This window comes from Neolamprologus brichardi, chromosome 6 (assembly GCF_056152115.1).
Source record: "Neolamprologus brichardi isolate AB-2024 chromosome 6, ASM5615211v1, whole genome shotgun sequence".
NCBI classification, from domain to species: domain Eukaryota; kingdom Metazoa; phylum Chordata; class Actinopteri; order Cichliformes; family Cichlidae; genus Neolamprologus; species Neolamprologus brichardi.
This window is the reverse complement of record NC_142109.1, coordinates 22,520,369-22,535,896: the sequence shown is the minus strand read 5'-3', so window position 1 is coordinate 22,535,896 and position 15,528 is coordinate 22,520,369. Positions and strand designations below refer to the sequence as shown.

Below are 15,528 nucleotides of genomic sequence, written 5' to 3'. Positions count from 1 at the left end.
GCTTTAGTACATGAACTTCCTAATGTTCTGAGAGTGGACAACAAAAGGAAACCCTTATGTCTCCATCAAGAGAGGACATTATTCTGCCTGCTGTGCAATTTCATAAATCTATCAAAAATACTTGTTACTGTAAAAGCTGTGGCTTTTGTTCTGTGACAGCCACAGTTTCATTATGTGTGAACACTGAGCGGCACGGCTTCCACTTTTAGAAAGAAAGAGAGTATTGGGTTTCTGTGCGGGATTTCCATGGTGGTTGACGGGAAATGAAATTAACTCGGTGTCCTTAAAACAAACAAGGTCAATGAAAAATAAAGAGTGGAGAGATCACAAATAAAGATACAGAGAAAAAAGAAACACATGAGTTAGATTTAAGGAAAAGAATAACGCGCTCGTGTTTAGGCTGCTGCCATGGCCGGTGACCTCATCGGAAATGACACCTCTCTTGCACAGGGGATTTTGTATTTTACACGGTCTCGGTCACAGTACAATAGGCAAGTTGTGAGTGTGTTGGTCAGCGAGATCGGGATGTCCGGCCATAATGATTTTACAAATGATGGTATCATCAACTTGATCTGTATGAAATGCCAACATACCAACGGAAGGATTTTTCACCATCGCTGCTGAAATGCTGTTGGGCTTCATAAATCAGCTGCAAGACGTTAAGACAAAAAACCTGCACTGAGAGGTCAAACTATTTTCTGAAGCCATTTCCATTAGATTAAGTTTAAGTGGCCTATTTGATAATTATAGTCAATTTTCCTGGCCCACAATCATCTTGTAGCTGAGTCGCCCTCCTGCCAGTGCAAATATAAAAGAATATCAACAGTCTCAAAATCACAATGGGGTAATATTATTCTTGACATAAATTACACAAGCACTTACATTTCACTGGGGGTTATAGTGTTCTTTGGACTGAAATGTGGAGGGGAACAAAAGCCTTTTTTTCTCAGACCTTTATACTGAAAGTTTGTGATCCTCTTTTTTTAACCGTCTCCTCCTCCACTCAGACATTAGCTGTGTTTTGTAAATTTTTTTAGCATGCACGCATACTGTTAAAATGTTCTGTATTTGATTATATTGTAAATATAAGTCCATGCCTTATATTTAGCATCGACACTGTATGGGAGGCATCATTCTGAGAATCGTCATTCAGAGTGCAAGAACGTTTAGCTGAACCAAAAGATGGCAGGAGTTCTGACTATTGCAGCTGCACAACATCATTTAACTTCCTTTTCTTATTAGAGGGAGCATCAATAACTCCTCAATTTTAGAAAATACCGCTTACTTGTTGTTTGAGTTCCTCTCCGCTTAAATGAAAAAAGTGGCACAATATTCAGTTTACTCCCTGTAAGTCATCCGTTTGCTTGCTCTGGCAAATGCCAGTTCCCCCCTTTCACTAATTACCTTCTACCAATGACTAAATTATAATGAGGTTTTGGATTTCTGAATCAGAAAGTTGTTTTTTTTTTTTACCTCCGTCTCCACTTCCCAAATGTGTCCTTCCTGTCTGAGTCAGAAGTGCCACAACTGGTTATGGAAGATATGAAATGCTTCAGTTTTTGTTAGAAAACAATTTCCTGTTGGAAAAACTTAAAGAGCTTCGGTTCTAGCAGTGCAGTTAAACAAGTGGAAGTATGTAAATGTGTTTGTGTACAAGCACACGTTCATGCCTGCGTGCACAAGGGCCTGTTCCCCAGTTTTCTATGCCAGAGAAGTGCAGTAAATGTGGTTCTGGAAACAGTACAGTAAAAATATCTGTGCCCCATCAGTGTCAGAACCAATCGGCGTGGACCAAACCAGCTGACAAACTGCTTTAACGCAGAACCCATCTGCCATATCTGCCGAAGCATGACTCACTACTAATGAACATCGCAGTAAAGTGGCAGTGTGCATCCGTAAAAAATGTTTTTTAACTTTACTGACAAAAAATGCACTCGTATCTATTTATGAACACAGCGCTATTGTCCAGTGTTGCTTAGATTGATCATTGTTTTTTGAGCTGGATAGAAAATAAATCTGAATTTTAATGAATGCAATTATATTAAAATGCACTGTCATAACAAAAAGATGTATAAATGCTAAAATGATCGGCAAATGAGCAAAGATTTGGTGATGAAAGGACAATAAAGTACAAAAAAATGTAGCAATTTCTTAATTAAAAACATAATCCACAGGGATACAGAGACACAGAAGTTAAGTATTATAACGTTTATTATAACCTTTTTAAGTTAAAAAAAAAACATTACTTTTAATTCCTCAAACATTACCACAATACATATTATTCTTTTAGGCCTATTGTTTGCCGTTATTGCAAATAGTAGCTTTTTATATCATGTCATTCCTGTGGCTGTATAGATTAACATAATTATAGAGGCTGAAACTGGACAGAGCACATTTTACTTGTTTTAAAGATCCAGTTAGGGAGAAGGAAAATCTGGAATGACTTTGAGCTGCAGTGGAAAATAATACGAAATCTGTTGGATTTGGATTCATAGCATCATATTCTTGAAGGTCCTCTATTGTTATGACTCACAAATTAAGTTTCAAATTGAGATCTGAATTCTTTTCTGACACAAGTGATGCATATGCATGCACACGCACTTGACACATTGTGATCCGTTTGATCCTCTCCTTCTCTTCTAATAATTCAAAACTATTTGGCCTCCTTGCTTGCCTGCATTTACTGTAACTGTTCATGCACTCACATAGTTTCAGAAGACAATCATATTCATATTAAGCACACGATTAAAATGTGTTCTGTACTAATGAGTCTGAAAGATTGTAGGGGATTGTATTCCGCTACAAAATTGCAGATCATTGCTAATGACTGTTCATTTATCATATCCTCCAGCATGTAGGTAGCTTTGAAGTTGAGTTTGTCAGTCACCGGTGTTCCCCGTCCATCACAGACTCACACAAGCTGCAGATTGTTAGTCATGCTTCTCCAGGCCCGATAATAGGCACAGGTCATCTTGATCACATTGCTTCTCTATCATTTATCCAGTTTTTCTGCCACAGGCTAGAAAAATCTGTTCCTTTATGAGATCACCTCTCCACATTCAGCTCTGCTTTCTTCTGTTTCTTCCAAGAAAAACACCTGAGCTGGGGTAAAAGTAATGCTTGTTGCTGGCTTCACAGTCCATTTGTGACCCACAGTCGACCAAGCAAAGTATATGGCTGAAGTGAAGCCAGGCAGCTACAGCGACAAATTATTTTCCACCGGCACATTGATGGGTTAAAGAATTAGAACGACGTTGAGGAATTCAGGTTAAAGTTCAAACCGTGTCATTTTGAAGATGGATGAGAGCTGAGGACAATAAATGTGTCACAGAAGTGAAGGAGCTGGCTTTCCGTGACTATCCCACTCCGGAGAGGAGACTGTGCTTTAGTTGATGGCAAGAAATCAAAAATGTACAGTGTGTGTATGCAGACACAGAAACGCTCAGGCAAAATCTTCAGGTACACTTCTTTCATCAACCTGTCTGCATGCTGCTGCCCACCTTCAAGCCTAGGTGTAATAAAAAACTGGCCATCCTTACAGAGATGATTAGTAGCTCTAACTTCTGATTTGCTTTTGCTAAGGCTGTTTCTATGATTAGAAACTTTGACTCAAGATCACTGCTTAGCTTATGTACTGTATGCAAACAATCACAACCTGCTCGAAATGCACCGACCCATGTCTTTGCAAATTTGTAACCTTGCAAAGGTACATAGATAGACAGTTTGAATTCTACTGTAACTGCAGATTGTTAAATATACTGCTATTTCCCATAGCAGTCTTTCAATGAAATTATTCTTCAAGTTTTAGCCAGCCAGCTTATGTGTATGCGGTGCCCTTTTCCACTGCAACTAAAATATGTTAGTTAACAAGACAGCTTGGAGAAGTCCTGCAAAATGTTTTTTAAAAAAAACTACTACTGCAAACTGCAAAAGCAGGTTATGAAATTGCTAAGACAATTTCCTTTCATACTCCAACCTGGTCTTTAGCCGAAACCTGCCCCCTGACAGTGCTACGTGTTAGTAACTGACAGGTTTTAAAAGAGGTCAGACAGCCAAGCAGCGGAGCTCCAATTTATTCTGAGGTTCAACAGGAGGGACAAACACAAAGGGATGAGAGGAATGGGGAACAGGAGGCAACGGTGTTTTACTTTAAGATTTATTTCTTTTACATTCCATCTCTCCACTCCTCTACTCCCTTTCTGTTACTAGAGCACTAGAGGATTTCCTCTCCTCTCCATCTCCTCTCCTCTGTTTGACCACTGAACTAAAGTCATTTTCATGGCTTAAAAATTTTATAGAGAAATTTGTCACTAATGACATCTGCAGCAGAGAATGCCTGGTTTTCCCCACGGGAAAGGGAAGCAAGGTGAGGAGGGGAGATTGCACAGTTCAAGTGGTAGCCTAGTAATGCTGACTTCGCAAAGGAATGCGTGTGTGTGTTGTGTGTGTGTGTGTAGGTGAAAGTTTGCCCACCTGCTTAGTATGGTCATGTCGCTGCAATTGCTAATTAGCATATAATAAATAGTTGAGCAGAGCTTCCATCTAGCGTTGATTTCCATTTCTATGCAAATATTAAAGCAAAAATGTCCATTTTGGCTTAAATTTACCAAATAAACACTTGCTCCTAAGTCAGGGAGAATGACAGGTCCTTAAAGTGCTCGTGTAAAATCTCCAGACAGCTGTAGTGTGGACCTTCTGGTGATATTTTTGCCAACTGTTGCTTCCAAAGTCAATAATGAACTTTTAGTGTCAACAAAGGATGACGTTAAAAAGGCAGAAGGATCCAGGAAACCACTTGTATCAATAATTCCCATCATATTTTTAAATGTTTACCCAGCAGAAAGAAATCTAAATCTAGCTTATCCCTACCCCAGCACTCATCCACTTACCCTTAAGCAAGGCGGAGCCGGTGCAAAATGGGAGTGCCTTCCAAATGAAGGTAGTGAACGTCACCCTGGGGCTCTGCTTCACATGCTGTAAATAAAAAATGCATCTAAAGGGGGAAGAAAGTAACTGAATAAGAAAGAAAGAGAAAGAGTGGGGACATGGGACTGCTGACAGTGGAACAAACGCTCTCTGTGTTTTCGGCCTAAAGAGCCAAACCAGCTTATATAATCTGCAAAGCATCTAACTTCAAACACCATTTATTTTACTCATCTAACAGTCACCAATCAATGTTGGCCAAATGTATTGTGTTATAAGATGATGGGTTTAAAATCTTTAGTTGACATTGTTGGAAGACAAAGATGACTTTAATTGCAGAGGTTGTGGGATTAGTATGAATCACAGCTATGGAGGAGCGTGAGTTAGCCTTGTGTAAACTCTGTCTTATTGTCTAACACTGACAGCACCAGCCCATCCCCGTCAGCCTCAGGGCCAGCAACGCACAAGACGACCTGCCAGGAGTTATATGAACCCAAAACACTATGGATCTGCTAGTCCCATAGAAACCAAACTCACTAAGTAAACAGACTGGAGGTGATGTTTGACATGAGCAGGGAGAGCCTTTGTTTTGGGAAGATTTGGAGATCTGTCTCGCCTGTTTCCTATGCCTTAGTGGAGTTTGTAGATGTGTGATGCTTCTAGCAAAGGAGACAGGGCTGGGTAATGGCTGGATGTAAAACAACAGAGAGCAAGACTGTGGAGAAAGGTTATTATGCTTGGCTTTGACAGCCAGGTGACAAGGAGCTGTACTATGGTTTCAAACCATTGCGCAACTGATTTACAGCTAATACTGGAGAAGGAGCTAAGTCTCAAACTGTTCACACTGTGATTATCACATCAGACAGTGACGGCGGAAAGAAACATCAGGCACTTGTTTCAATAATCCACGCTTACTTTGTAAGGGAAACATTGCTTCATCAGTCAAACACAATACATTTATACACTATTCCCACTCATGGCCTTTCAATAAAAACTCAGCAGCTCTCTTAAGTGAGCCCAGCGATTTTGGTCTTCCTGATACAGGAACTGTAAATCCAGTTAGTTCCAATCATCATCACGCTCAGGAGAAATCTTTTGCTATCGTGCCACTACATCCGTTCACACATGGGGCTCCTGAATATAGAGGTCATATGGCTCTGCCAACGTTATCAGTTCAGGTTCCTTAAAGACTTAATGTCTACAAGAAACATACAGAACACATTCACTGTTTAAGCTATCTAAGCAACAGTTCGGTACTGTTGGACTATATTGTGATATCACACAGCAGATTGTTGTCTGGACTCAGCCAAAGTTTATGTAGATACTGCTTTCAGCATTGCATTACTCCTAAAGCTGTCAGCCCCTTATGCTATTAAGACAGCTGCTCTTAGTGGGTATTGTTCAGCCGGGAGCTATGGAGACCTGACAGGGCCCAAGAATCTTTATTCATCCTAAAAGGCCTTTCACCACTATAGCGCTGAATAGGACCTGCCAGTGTCATCCTCCACCCATGGCATTTTTATGGCATAGCTGACATATACACAACGCACTCTCGTCAGCCCCTCTGTGGCTCAACCCAGGGTCCTTTTATTCCCGCACTGTATGTCAGCTGTTGTTTTCCCATAGACACAAACTGAAGGAGATCTTTTCCAGGCAACGCCACTTTATCTGGGAATTACGCAAACACTCACTTGGAGACACACATTTTACCGGCGATGGACGCAAAAATAAAGACGGACTGGAAGAGAGAATCTCTCTCATGGAAGCGTGCGCGCTTACACTTGCGCATGCACGCATACCTTCTCACACACGCTTTCTGCTCCACGCACACCGCTCAGACAAAAGATCCTTGATTACTCAGCAAATGGATGCACCACTGATCACAGGGTAGCCCTTTTACAAACTGGTCTATTATGCAGTCTCAGCGTGGGGTGGAAGTGTTGCAGGGGCCTGTAGCAGTGTGGCTTTGGAGGGTGAAAAGCTGTGTGTGTGTGTGTACATGTGTGTGTGTTAATGTGAAAGTGCGTGCACACCCATCGAGGCTGAGAAGTGCTCCCATGCTGCGCTGCCTAACGAGAGGGCAGGTCAGCCATTAAATGGGCACTAATGCGGGAAATTGGAGGCCATTAGGCCTTTCTTTGTTGTTGTGGTTCTGTGTGGCTAGTTAGACTCTTGAAAAAGGAAAGGCCTTATTAGCCCCCACATGCAGACAGCGAGTGAATATATGGGCCATTTAGCTCAGCATGCAGCGGGCTGGCCTAGCGCTGCTGTACGCTGCTATAGAGCGTAAGGCCACGTGTACACAAATGAAATGCATTTAAAATTTGGGGGATTTTTTTTTTCAGTTGCATTTCTTTCATTTGTATTTTGTATTTAAAAATCAGTAGAAAGAAATATGTTCTGTAACTGTTTTCTCTTCAGTGCAAACATAACTGACTTGAGTATTCGTCCACTTTGACGTAAGTTTAAAGTAAAGCCACAGTTTTAAGACAATTTTTAAAAAAATCAGTAATAGTGCCATATCTGTGTTTTATTTTTGTTCCTTTTTCTTTAAAAAAATACAACAGGTAATAAGCTTTATTTGTGATACAGAGTGCAGAGGGAAACTTAACAGGAGAGAACGTAGTTACTGGAATTATTAAAGTATACAACATACAAAATATCAGACACGATGGTTTGTAACTACATTTCTATTAAAGAAGTCTGTTTAATAAAATAAACCCAAGTTTACCATTAAAGTCAAGAAAATAAAAACTTTATCTTCTTATATTATATTTCTATAACTGACTTTTAATAATATAAATAATAAATAATAATATTTAATAAACTTTATTTATAAAGCACACTTAAAAACCAAGGGTATGCCAAGGTGCTTAACAAGTAGAACAGGTACAGAGCAAACAAGAAATTAAATGAGCATAAAAGTGAATAATATAAAATCATAAAAGAAATATTAACTAGAGGGAAAGGCAAGATTGAATAAGTGGGTTTTTAGTCGTGATTTGAACAGTGCAATGGAATCAGATGCGCGGAGGTCGAGAGGAAGGGTATTCCACAGTACCGGGGCAGCCAGAGCAAACGCACGGTCAGCCCGGGACTTCAGCCGAGATCTGGGTTGGGTCAGAAGTAGTTGAGTGGCAGATCTAAGTGTTCTAGCAGGAGTATGTGGTTTGAGAAGTTCACTAAGATAACTTGGCGCTAATTTATTAATAGTTTTGAATGTAAGGAGTAATATTTTAAATTGAATACGGTACTTTATGGGCAACCAGCCAGCAGCAAAATTCCCTGGTACCAGTCAAGAGGCGGGCTGCTGCATTTTGGACTGTTTGCAGTCTAAGAAGAAGAGAAGGGGGAAGACCGTAGTACAAGGAGTTACAATAATCCAACCTGGAGGTCACAAAAGCGTGAATAAGCTTCTCCAGGTCCTCATGCGGAACATAATGCCTAGCCTTAGAGATAAGGCGCAGTTGGTGGAAGCTAGATCTCACTACAGCAGACACTTGCTTATCGAGTTTGAGCGAGCTATCCAGCAGTACACCCAAGTTACTGACATAGTCACAAGAAAAGCTAGCAAAGGAACCCAGGGCAGCGCAGAGTTGGGCACGAGGGATTTTACTGTTGAACATCACAATCTCAGTCTTCTTATCATTTAAAACAAGAGAATTACTCAGGAACCATTCTTTGACCTCCCGCATGCATTCTTGAAAGTAGTGCAGGGACACAGCAAGGTCGTCAGTAAGTTCAAAATAGATCTGTATGTCATCGGGGTAACAGTGGAAGGCGATATTGTATTTTTCAAAGATTGGACCTAGATCTGGGAGGAGAGCTGGATAGAGAACTGCATAGTTTTACTCTTTTTGGTAGTATTTACCTCAATCTACTGTAAATCCATAGCTTAATACTGACCTTCACTCCACTGCTAATAGCATCATGAGGGACTCAAACATGCCAGTTCTCACAGCTCTTTAGTTGCATCTTTCAGTTAAGCTACATTTTATCACACAGTGACAGAACTGATATCATGCTCTCCATACTCGCGCCCTGAGTTGCAAAATTTACGCTAAAAAAACATTAAAACTAAAAACCATATATGTTAAATGATGGAATAAAGAAAGGACAGATAAATAAACAGGTTGACTGAAAAGGGGTCTGACAAGAAGGTTACGGCTGCTTGACAGCAAATGGAATCTGTCCACTGGAAATCAGTCCACACTGCATTTTTAATCTGCCTTTGATAAAGCTGCAGGACTGATGAATATTCTGTATGACCTGATCTCAATTAGTCAAGTCTCCTCAAGTTAAGCCTGCAAGTAGCAGCAGCAACACTGATCTCTTCCCATCCCTCTGTCCGCCTTATTTTTTCTTTTCTCAGGCACTTTCTTTCACTTCTCATGTATATATATTTTTTCCTTTTTGAAAAAAATTATTTCACCCTTAGTACATGCGGTGTATGAGGCAAAGTGCTTGTTAAAAATACTGAAACTGGGCCTCCTTTGGGGACGGCAGAGATCCAGAGTTTAGTTAGGGGTTATTAGAGACACAGTGAAGAGGGCCAGAGGGCTCACAGGGGGCTAAAGTGCTGCGGCTAATTGGCTGCAATAAAGGAATTAAATTAGCCTGATATAATCTCTGCAGCGGGCGCCTCACTCTCCCATCCATAACTTCTTCCCACTCGCCTGCACGCACGCTCCATCACCCTAGTTCCATGGCATTCCCAGGGTGCTTCACACCATACATGAACATCAAACAGGTCCACACACACAAAACCATCAACTCCCTCACACATTGCACCCTTCCTTTTCATTATTAGTGCTTCCTCTCATTTAGAGAGGAGATTCTTTCTGATTTTTTTCTCAACACCTCACCCTGTAGAGATTTGCAACTCCGTGTTGCAGTGAGAAGTGTTTTGGATCATTTTCTATTTGTCATAATGGACTTTTTATCCCAGTTTTAAAACCTCAATATGAAACATAGTTGATTTCTCTTCTCTTCAGAATAGAAGAAAGATTAGAATTTTCTGGTGATTTCAGAAAGAAAACCAAAAGAAAACGACAGACTTCTCATGCGTGCAAGAACATAATTTACAGGTTAATACCAATATGTCAATGTTTTCAAAAAGTACCTAACCCTATTATGGCACCATCTAAAATAATAAATATTATTTATGGCATGATTGTTTCTGTATCCAAAGAGAACTTCAAACGCTGAGTTTAGTATGTCTGTCATCTCGGTGCCTTAAAACACTCTCATTTAATTCTGTTTTTATTTAATTCCTGCCTTTACCGTGCCCGTGCCTGGATCAACAGGCACAAGATAAAAGTGAGAACTGATGTAATGCATAGCAAACTAAATAAAAACTTGAACCAGATACTGAAAACAGGATACAATTAAAGTGATTGTGTGGAAACATCTTTATAAGCTTACATGTAACCAGCAGTATTTGTAGTACGTGTTGGCTACAGATTAAATGTAAATATTTCTGTGACTGCACATCACACATTGTTTTGTTAAACACTTATTATAGTGGGGTTTTTTTTTTAAAGTGAAATTCTTTCATTGTTTTGGGAGAAACAGCGGCTGTCGGTGGATCAGCGATGGGTGATTCACTCTTCATAGGAAAATTCCACCGTCAGGAAATTTTCATTTGTCTCCACACAAACACGGGTGGTGCTAGAGTTACCTGTCACTAACCTAATGCCTTTAAATCACACTTTGTTGCAGCAATACAAACCAGGATTCAATTCAGCTGCAAAACAATTGTGACGTCCGTACTGAAATCCCAGACGCCGCAGCATAATAGCAGCATTGTTTTTCTTTTGACATATTTCTATAAGCACAAGGATGCCAAGTGTCATCCTTCAGCTTACAGTAACATTTTTGCGGCTGCTGTCTGTTAACAGTCAGTACAGCCATACGCATGCCTGAGCTCATTCACCTCCACTTACTTAAACTACATTTACTCAATTATACTGTTCAAATATTTACATGTAAACGAATATTTCCCATTCAATTATTATCTCTACTCTGCTGCAGTTTAGAGTTGTATTATTCTTTTAACTCTACTACATCTTTGATTGTTTTGCAGTTATGTTACAAATTAAGCAACATATTATTTAATATACAGAACCATATCTGATATAGCTCTGCCCGCTGCCCCAGTAAATCCCATATTCATTAATGCATCTCTAAGCAAATTTAAGGGTAAATGCTTTCTGCCATAATAACCTGACCTCCACATTAAGACATATTGTATTTCTCAAAAAGAAAAAAAGCAGTACTTATACATACTAACATACTACATACTAACTTATTTTACATCTTATTATCCTTTAGTTCATCAAAAACATATTACGGCTAAATACGGATATCCAGGTAGAATAGCATTGATTATATTAAACTAGGACACCATGGGGCTCTATTTGATTTCGGTGACAAGCAGTGACCCTGCCAAGCTTTTGTAACTTGTGTGTTATAAGGGTGAAGGAGCAGGCAAACACTGTGGATCCAGAAATAGCATGTTTCTATATATGTGTATGTTTTAAGTTTGCGAGAGAAAATTGTGCGTTACATGCTGCCACCATAGAGTTTAATGCACACTACGGTGCAGGGCTTGTAGCAAGTTATTCGAGGTACTTGGGGAAAATATTTTCAGTGATAAGTTTTTGTGAACTTTAGGCTTTCTTTCCTTAAATGTTTTCACACCAAAGTCAAAGAGAGAGTATAAAAGGTCAGTATTTTTCCGTTCTGTCTTAGGGGTGGGTTAGAAGTTAATCTGATTACTTTTAGGTCATCCATAGGATTAAAAGTAAACTGTTCATGTGTGGACTCCCCTTGGTGTTTGTTTGAGAGTGGGGCAAAGAATAGCAGACCTCCGGCTGCTCCCCTGCTTGCATGCAGCGGTGTTGGGTTTTGCTTTGCTGAATCTGTTTAGGGTAAGAATTGGGTGAGAGAAGGAGTGAGTAGGCTGGAATAATTTTAGACCAGTGGGAATGATGGCCATATATAGATATCTATATATATGTGATGTGTGGACGGGACATTAGAAATCTAACAATATTGTTCAAAAAAGTATAATCAGTGTTTCCTTTTCACAGTTTTCTTAGTCGCTTATTCTTCCTAATGTGTCTTTACAGTTGTGGTAATGAGCAGCCGGCAGCTTTAGTCGATTTGGAGTAAAAGTGGCAGAAATCACTTGCTTGAGTGTCTCTTTACAACAAATCATTGCTGTGACCAACATTGCTCAATTACCAGGCTTATCGTGAGTATGATGAGCTTAACCTCAACCTCCAGCTCTGTTGCTTGAAATTTCCCTCTAATTAGCAGCAGGAAGGCTGTCTAAGTACTTCTATGAGACTGAGGTCAGTTGATGGAGGCTGGGAACCACTCAGAGAAACTAATTAGCCAACTTTCCAAAACACACACAGACAGTGGAAGTGCAGGAAACAGCAGCATCGAATAAACAAATCAATTTTCTGCTAAATTCTACAGTTGAAGGTTAAAAGTTTGTAAGAGATGCAACAATTAAATCAGCAGTTTGTCATTTAAAATAGTCATGGCTCACTCTACGGGAGGTGTTGAAAGGCTGTAGGTAAGCTTAGCTTCATCCAGCTAATTCTGTTACACTTGTTTAAAAGGTATCACTTCACACTTCTTTTTACTGCTCACCTGGGGGCGGTTACAGGCGACTACAGACTCGCTATCCAGACTGAAGCAATTAGCTTTATTGAAAACAGACCAAAGTTGTTCTATAAGGTAAAAGTAGTATTTACTAACACTGCTTATTAAAAAGAACAAAACAATACAATTTTTATTTGTGTTAGATGTTGTCCAAATCACTACTAGAGGCATAAAATTGGCTTTTTTCCTGTGTGTAAAAAAAAACCGTGATGGCTAAATAACAGACATAACTTTGCAGGACTCCAGATAAACTCATGCCAGGCAGCAATTTTTAGCTTGTCTACGCTTTAATTTGAACAAAGCCTTGTTGATATAATTTTGAAAACAGTAAGCGCAGATCAACCACTTTTTCTAAGTTGAGGGTCATTGAAGAAGCGCTGTGAACATGCTTATATCAGTCCCAGAAAGTATAAAGGTTTAGATGGGCATTCATCTGAGATAATCTCTTATGAAGTATAATATCTTGCAGCTCAACCCTACTATAACCAACATGCCCTTTGGTACAAATGGGAAAATTCTCTGGGGGGGGGGGGCTGTGTTCAGAAAGGGTGTGAAACTATTTTTGTAGTGTAACAAAAGCATGTCTGCAGGTCAGAGGCTGCACACTGCTCCTCCACTAGTTTCCCCCCTCTCTGTGGTGATCTCTTTTACCTTCAGGCATGCTCAGAGATAGCTTTCACCAACTATGGCTTGACGCTGGAGACACTAAAAAGACTGAGCCTACCCCCTGGCATTCAGAGTCTGGATTGATTGGCTCAAGGATTTCAACACAGAGATCATTTGAGAGATTTCAAAAAAAGCCTATAATCTAATCCATTGTGTATTTATATGTTGTGGCTAAAAAAAAACATTTTGTCATAAAAGGTCTTTGAATGGATGCTTTATGCATTTTTATCTCTCAACACGTTTTCATCACAACATTTCAGCATGCGCATAGACACCCAGTACTGGGTTGGTTCTAGCTGTGGACTTCACGGGTTATTGAATCAATCAGTAAGTAAAGACGTGAACAGGTGTAAATCTAGCTCAAGACAATAATAAAACATTATATCTGGGACACAAATATAGTTCTCAATAAGATAAGTAAGACTGGAGCAAAGACTATTTAAACAGAGTTAAGAAAATATCTTCAATTGCTATTGAATGTCTTGGAAATATTACCATCTTCTAGTATTGTGATAATTCTTCTTTTTTTTTTTAGATTACTTTTAAAATGGGATCAATCTGAGTAAGTTTTATGACAAAAATGATAAAGCGGGGACGGTCAACGAGCAAAAGAAAAGCATGACTAATTAAACCGCTGCCATCCTGGAAGCAAAGCCACCAATAGTCACTACTGATAAGACACTAAGATATGTATGTGTGTGTTTTAGATATTGTAATTAGGTCCTTGGAGTGGAGAGAAGAAGTCTCAGAGGTCCCAGACATGTTCAGAAAAAAAAAAAAAAATTCAGAGATGTACACACACTGAGCATACCAGTGAGAAATCTGGTTGAGGGAGGCCGAGGGAAGTAAGCCCTCAGCCTTCCTCCGCTATGACAGGTAGATGATAGAGCGAGCTGTCAGTGCCGAAACACGCGGATGGATGAATCAACCGTGGGACATAGTTGGATCCAGATAACCCCCTTTAGGTACACACACGCTGTACCGTGTAGAACCGCACACAGTCGTGCCACAAACTGTATCAGAAGTGCTGCGGTTAATAATGCATGAATGTGTCTGTGGTGGAGGAGGACTGGTGTCTCGGACGGCCGGCCCTAATGAAGTTGGGCATGTCTGCCTCACTCTGCTGCCAGAAAGTCATGAATAAACATTAGCCGGCTAATTAAACTCAGCACTGGCAACTGTACTCATCAGTAAACAAGAGGCAGAGAGGGGTCTCGCACATACTTGCAGGGGATTTGCATGTAATAGAGAAATGGTAATACAAGCCTTTCACTTTCTAACTAGTACAGTATGGACTCTGGAGAGGACCTTTAGCAAACGAAAAAAGCTGTGCAGAATATTTGATCAAGAGAGGTAGACTAACCCTAACCCTGACAAATAGATTAAAAAAAACATTCTTAATACACAAAATATACTGAAACAGTAATAATAATGAAAATGGAAACTGTGCATTAGATATGATGTAATGATCTGTTCAGTAAAACATCTAATTGCATTAATTTAAACTGTTTGCATTCTGTTATGTTTCCCCCACAGCCTGCAACTGCAACCTTCACGCCCGAAGGTGTCGTTTCAACATGGAGCTCTACAAACTGTCGGGGAGGAAGAGCGGAGGAGTCTGCCTCAACTGTCGCCACAACACGGCAGGTCGCCACTGCCACTATTGCAAGGAGGGCTACTACAGAGACCTGTCGAAGCCCATCTCACACAGAAAAGCCTGCAAAGGTACAGGGCTCTGTTTGTCTTCTCTTTTGTAAGTGACCGGGGCTCGGATTGATCCATTTCGCTCAAGAGTCCCTCGGCTTTCATACGGCGTATACTGAACATACAAGCCAATGTTAACATTATGATGTGCGCTGCTTTTTTCAAGAGTGGATTTTATATAAAGGCCGGAACGAGAGGATTTGTGGTCTTCACATTCCTAAGCCTGTCTCACCCTCATCTTCCTCTGTCAGCGAAGATGAGTTGGGGGTCTTTTGGGATTGTGGAGGTCGCGGCGGCGGCGGTGGTATGGGCGGGTCGGGCTGGGTGTTCCCTCGTCGACGCTGAGTTATTTGGCTTAGTTGGCGCTGGGGTGAGGGGATGACAGGACAAGAAAAACAAACAGAGCTGAGGTGTGAAGTGATCCTCGGTGCGAGTCAAAGACTAATGAGAACCCAGGGAGACTGGTTCAAGGGCTGCAAAACGAATTGAAAAGAGAGCAGGAAACAAAGCAAAAAGTCAAGACCAGAAGGATGGCAGGAGAATGAAAGATGGGAGGGA

At 40.4% G+C, this 15,528-nt stretch overlaps 1 protein-coding gene across 2 annotated transcripts in view; it reads left to right on the top strand.

Annotated features, from left to right (window-relative positions):
- Nucleotides 1-15,528, top strand: part of ntn1a (netrin 1a) — a 56,904-nt gene that overhangs the window by 14,972 nt on the left and 26,404 nt on the right. For both annotated transcript variants that reach the window (XM_035906381.2, XM_006787466.3), the window contains exon 3: nt 14,803-14,991. In XM_035906381.2, the coding sequence (XP_035762274.1) occupies nt 14,803-14,991 (189 nt within the window). The remainder of the gene's footprint in view (nt 1-14,802; nt 14,992-15,528) is intronic.